Source organism: Girardinichthys multiradiatus, chromosome 2, assembly GCF_021462225.1.
Source record: "Girardinichthys multiradiatus isolate DD_20200921_A chromosome 2, DD_fGirMul_XY1, whole genome shotgun sequence".
Classification (NCBI taxonomy): domain Eukaryota; kingdom Metazoa; phylum Chordata; class Actinopteri; order Cyprinodontiformes; family Goodeidae; genus Girardinichthys; species Girardinichthys multiradiatus.
This window is the reverse complement of record NC_061795.1, coordinates 15,958,958-15,964,742: the sequence shown is the minus strand read 5'-3', so window position 1 is coordinate 15,964,742 and position 5,785 is coordinate 15,958,958. Positions and strand designations below refer to the sequence as shown.

At 37.3% G+C, this 5,785-nt stretch overlaps 1 protein-coding gene across 1 annotated transcript; it reads right to left on the bottom strand.

Moving 5' to 3' along the window:
• Window positions 1-673: 673 nt before the first annotated feature.
• LOC124858410 (mannose-binding protein C-like) lies at window positions 674-4,251 on the bottom strand. Its single transcript, XM_047350440.1, has 5 exons — window positions 4,198-4,251; window positions 3,767-3,918; window positions 3,546-3,596; window positions 3,153-3,218; window positions 674-1,810 (listed from the first exon to the last, which is right to left on the bottom strand). The coding sequence occupies exons 2-5, from the start codon at window positions 3,894-3,896 to the stop codon at window positions 1,428-1,430; spliced, it is 630 nt and encodes a 209-aa protein (XP_047206396.1). The 5' UTR covers window positions 3,897-3,918; window positions 4,198-4,251; the 3' UTR covers window positions 674-1,427.
• Between the last annotated feature and the right edge of the window lie 1,534 nt (window positions 4,252-5,785).

Sequence of the window (5,785 nt, the reverse complement as noted above, 5' to 3'; positions counted from 1 at the left end):
TGTGTGTGGTTGCCTAACTGCTACAAAAACAACAGCAAGTTTGAATACATAGACACATTCGATAGGCACGGGATAAAAGACACTGGGCTTGAGGATCCTCGGTCCTTATTGGTCAGACTGTGTTCTAATCCTATAATCATTGATGCTTCTTTCCTGGGACCTCACTTTCAAGTCATGTTGAATGAAAGGGGAGCTACTCATCGACTGTTGCTCTCGGTGCGGATGCATGGCCGAAATATGTGTTGTTTAGTCTTGTCCCGTGCACAACAGGGTACACTTCAGGCCTGTTTAGGTGCACTGGTCCTTACCACGTGCACGAACCCCAAATATTTTGTGTGTTTATGTGTGTTTGTGCATGAGCATGCTGGTTTATGTGTTCTATATTCAATCCAAACAATAAACGATTATAACAAAAGAGAGTTGTGTCTCTCGTGTGGTATTGTTAGTTGCCTGCATATTTCGAGTTTCCACTGTCATACATACTCTGCTGCACAAATAATAAAACTTAAAACAGGAGTGGTAAGAAGGAAAAAAATATATATATATATAGAACAGCTGTCATTATCCAGCACAAAAACAGGGGACAGTAACAGCAACAAAACAATGTGTTGTGTTTCCCTTCTTGTGTGTCATATTGTGCTGCATAAAACAATAAAACCCGAAATACCAGTGGTAAGATGGAAAACAAGTTTTATTGTCCAAACCTGAGTCATAGCACGTGTACACAGAGGAAGTTCGCTTCTTAGACAACCTGGGTATGGGTTCTGCAAACGAGTTATTCCACTATGTATGAGGAAAGTACAAGACCGGGTGACAATGCCCATCTGTAAGCTGATGTTTGTGCTTTAATTCAGGGTAAACAAAAACTAAAAACATTTTAATAAAGTAAAACATTTACTGAAGCACAGTACAGATCATATACAAGAGTGCATCGGGACAGGCTGAGAGACAATAGAAAAATGAGAGCTTTGTCTGAATAAAGGTGTTTGGCGGTGGAGTTAATGTGGCACCACGGTTCAGCTGAAGGGTTCTGCTGTGAGTGTAAGACGTGAGAAAGTTATTATCAAGGCACTTATTAAGGCCCAACAATATAAAAATAAACAAATGTATAAAACAAGTTTACAGTAAGGAAAGGTGGCGACCATTCTACATTTTCTGTTGTCTCTAATTTGCTCTACTGATGCACTGACGACCTGTCCAGGGTGGCACTTTGTTTTTAATGCATGGAAAGACTCCTGCAGGACAAAGTAGGTACCAAACAGGATTCAGTCATAAAAGTAGCCTGAATGTATCGATCTGTTTTATGTTCTGGAAAGGCTGAAAGACCATACTGTCACTAAGTCTGCAATAAGTTCTGTCAGATAAAGGTCATTTAAGGACTAGGTCATTTCTAGATTATTTAAGAAGCTCTGTGGTAGATGAGCTTTCTATAACTGACAGATGATGTAAGCATTCAATGAACAGTCTTGTGTCACTCTCCAGGAGCCGTTCTCCGTTACCATGCTGCAGCCGGTATCCTGAATGGTTTGATCCGGCTGTTTTTCTCCCCATTTAGTAAAGGTCAGAGGTTGACTTTTCATGTCTGACTGGAAGTTCCCCTCTGCTTTTCTGCTGTTAATGTTGATCCAGGCTATTTTATCAGCTTCACCAAGCAGCTGAATCAGCATGCGGTTCTCCTCCTCAGTCTGGGGCAGAGCCAGCTCTAAGCCTTGTTGGGAGCAGAACTCCACAGCCTTCAGGAAAGGTCCTCTCTCCTTGTTGGACACAAAGTACTTCTGATCCACCTTCCGCACAAAGTCAAAGCTTATAGCTGGAAAGAAATATGCAGTATATTAAGGAGAAATTATCGTTGTGTTGTCAATAGTGTCAGAGCAAATTTTTTTTTCGGCAAATAAAATAGGAGCATTGTTTTCTTTTTCCAGTCATGACTGTGTCTCTGAAATAATAATTTTGCTGTTGTCTGTTTTCATTTAGGGGTTAATGCTCTTGGTCCTCAATTAACAGGGAAATCTAAAAAAATGTAATATTGCATAAAAGTGCAATTTGTTTTGCCAGTCATCTCAGAAAGTGAAACACATATTATATAAAATCATTACACATAGAGTGATATATTCCAAACCTTTGTTTCTTGTAATTTTGATGGTGTTGGCTTACAGATAACAATATACCCAAAATTAGAATTACCCAAAATTCAGTGTCTCAGAAAATTAGATCACTGTGAACAAGTTTATTATTGGACACTCATGGTGTCACATCCTAATCAGCTAATTAACTAAAACACCTGCAAAGATTTCCTAAGGCTTTAGACTGTCTCTCACTCTGGGTCATAGACTACACAATCAAGGGGAAGACTGCTGACTGGACAGATGTCCAGAAGGCAGTCATCGACATCCTTCACAAGAAGGGTTAGCCACAAAAGGTCATTGCTGAAGAAGCTTGTAGTTCACAGAGTTCTGTATCTAAGCATATTAACAGAAAGTTGAGTGGAAGGGAGAAGTCTGATAGGAAAAGGTGCACCACAGCGTTGAGAGGATTGTCACGTAAAACTGATTCAGGAATTTGGGGGAGCTTCACAAGGAGCTGACTGAGGCTGGAGTCGGTACAGGAGCCACCACACACAGACTGATACTAGACATGGGCTACAAATGTCGCATTCCTCGTGTCACTCCTGAACCAGAGACAATGTCAGAAGTGTCTTACCTGGGCTGAAGAGAAAAGGAACTGGTCAGTTGTTCAATGGTTCAAAGTCCTGTTTTTTTAGATGAAAGTAAATTCTGCATTTGATTTTCAAACTGGAAGAGTGGAGAGGCACCAAATCCACATTACTTGAAGTCCAGTGTGAAGTTTTTTTTTTTTTTTACCTGTAAGCCATAATCATCAACAATGCAAGTAAGAAAAGCATGAATGATTTTACTCTATGAATGAATCTCTTTAAAATAACCGTTTCACTTTCTGAAATAATTGGCAAAGTATTTACCCAATATTCAAAGTTTTTGAGATGTACCTGATGTGTAGTGGTATGTCATGCTTGGACAGAAAATACATAAAACTCAAAAACAGACATGGAGGAAAACATTAGATCCTCAGGAACTCTAATAAAGTTTTTGCTGGTCTGTAATTAGTGGCTGAGAGGCCTTGAATAGGAAACCCACCAATGTCAATCTTTGCACTGATCTTCATCAGTCTTTCAACATCCTGTCCGATAGAACCAAAAAGATCTGGAACAGAACAAGTTTGGTCACCAAAGTTAATTTGACTGCAACTCAGAAACTTATTCCTGTGGGTTTTTTTTTTTTTTTTGGTTCTATAGTAATGTGTGCTTTTCTAGATAATTTCACTAATAACCCAAATTGCATAAAAGGGGAAAATGATTTTCCCCTATTATGAAACATAAACATAAAAACATAAAATTATATTTTAATAGGTGACTTGGTTTGTTAAAACCTGAGAAATTTACACTGTTCAAATGCTGCACTGGATTTTCAGTGAATGAAATAGTGTCATCACTTAATTTATTCATGCCAGTTTCAGTTAACAGCCATTACCTTGTCCACATGTGGTGATGGGTCCAGGTCGTCCAGTTAATCCCCTCAGCCCTCAGTCCAAAAAAGATGTAGAAAACTTTATTGGTCAGGTATTTTTGCACAAGATCAAGCATTTGGCTACTGTAATTTTGACTGCTCCACTCATTCTCCAGAATAGTTTAGCTCTATCTTTAGGTCTTTAGAAAAACTTGATGAAATTAGTTTGCTTTGTGAGCTGTTACCTATGGGTCCAGATGGTCCAGGTGGTCCAGCTGGTCCAGCTGGTCCTCTGTCACCTCTAGCACCAGGGAGGCACCGCATTTGACTGTGGCTCAAGGGAACCATCAGGCAGAGGAGAAAACAAAGCCTCATCTTTTCAATGTAGTGCTGGTCTCTGAAATTAATGAGTCAATTTTCCTACTTAGTTTCTATGCTACATATACTTTTTTTTCAAAAGAAATAATGAATAATATTAATCTTATTAAAACAGAATATGATAAAGATCAGAAAGGCTGAAAAGTATTAGATAAGTTACCAGTAAATAAAACTGTGTATAAGATGTCTTTAGTTATATTTAGCAAAAAGTATAAGTAAATATTCTAGGTTTCCAACATGCATGAAAGGTGTCAACCAAAAACTAAACAATAACAAAAATTAAAAGTAAAAAACTTACTGTAATATATGATTATCCAGAATGTGCTGCTGCTTTGCGGTTTAAAAAGCTACTGATGTGAATAAAGATTTTGGAGTCATAAATGTGAGATTTAGCCCAGAGGAAATGATGATTAGTCAAGAATGTTAAAAAACATATAGAAGATAAGCAGGGACTTCCTGTGGTCTAGAGTTTGTTTTTTATTTCTACAAACAAGTTAGTTGACTTCTAATCTTTTTAGAATCTAAATAATGCAGTTTGTCATGCATCTTACAAAATGTTCTTAATAATCGTTTAGCATAAATAAAGCAGAGGTTCAAATTGTCAGCTTAATAAATATCCCTAAACAGAGGTGGGGAGAAACTAGTTACATTTACTTGAGTAACTTTTTGAGAAATATGTATTTGTAGAAGTACATTCATGAGTAATATTATTTATTTATTGCAGATTAAAGCTTTCTTTTTTTGTGATCAAATATTTATTGTCTATTTTACAGTAAGTTCATATACATTTCTATTTGCAAAAGGATATGTATTAATTTAACACTGGCTCATTGTGAACCCCCCTACTTTCATTTGTGGAAAGGTTCAGCTTGATCAAATTTTTGCAACTATAGAATAATAACATTGGAGAGAAGCTGAAATCGTTGTTGAGCAGTTTGGTGATATAGTAATAGACCACTATCCAGAAAAGATCCTCTTTACACTCCCATAACATATGCATGTAAGTGCCAATAGAATTTGCAGAGCATTAATCACATATGGGAGTAGACGCAAGTTTCGTTACATATTTTGTTTGGGGTGTAAAATAGGTTCTATGTAAGAAATTAAGGTGTATGAGTTGGTGGTTAGGGTTTTTGATGAGGTTGTAATTGTTTCCCATATATGTCTCCAGCTTTCATCCACATCCCAAACATTTTCAGTTCGCAGTGGTTTACATTTTGCAGTCAATAGTTAATTATAAATCTGTGAGACTGAGCTCTTTTTTTAGTTTTTTTGTTTATTATATTATGTAATTTATGAGTGGAAAGAGGCTGATTCCAGGGAACCCTCTAAACTTTCATTGAGGATATCAACTGGAGCTATACGAAATATGATGAAGCTGACAGGCTAAAAGAAACACATAAATCCTTGAAAGGATATGGGTCCATAATCATTGAACATATCTCCTAGTATGAATTTCTTTGTATTCCCACTGTAGAGGTTTGAATGGTTTTGGACAAATATGAATAATTAATGAAAAGTAGAGTATTCTTATGCAATTGTTGTGCTTTCTGTAACTGACAGAGCAGTTTTGTGTCACTGTCCATATACATATATCATTAGCCTGCTGCAGCTTTGACCTTGATGGTTTCATCTGGCCATCCTTTTCCCCATTTGTTGATGGTGGGTTCTTATTAGCCTCAAAGTATCCCTGCGTTTTTGTTTTGGATGTTGATCCAGGCTGTTTTATCAAATTGACCAATCATCTTAATCAATATTTGGTCCCATTCTCACTCTGGGGCAGATCCAGCTCTGAGCCTTAATGAGAACAGACTCCACAGCCTTCAGGAAAGATGTTCTCTCCTCATTGTAGTCAATTGTCATTGTATTTCTGACCTATCTTTCAA

What these genes read in the sequence shown, in the direction of transcription:
- LOC124858410 (XM_047350440.1), bottom strand. Translation starts at nt 3,896, where the DNA reads ATGAGGCTTTGTTTTCTCCTCTGCCTGATGGTTCCCTTGAGCCACAGT. An exon ending in TGGACCATCTGGACCCATAG is followed by an intron (nt 3,597 to 3,766) that starts GTAACAGCTCAC and finishes TTTTGGACTGAG; the next exon opens with GGCTGAGGGGATTAACTGGA. An exon ending in CATCACCACATGTGGACAAG is followed by an intron (nt 3,219 to 3,545) that starts GTAATGGCTGTT and finishes GTTCTGTTCCAG; the next exon opens with ATCTTTTTGGTTCTATCGGA.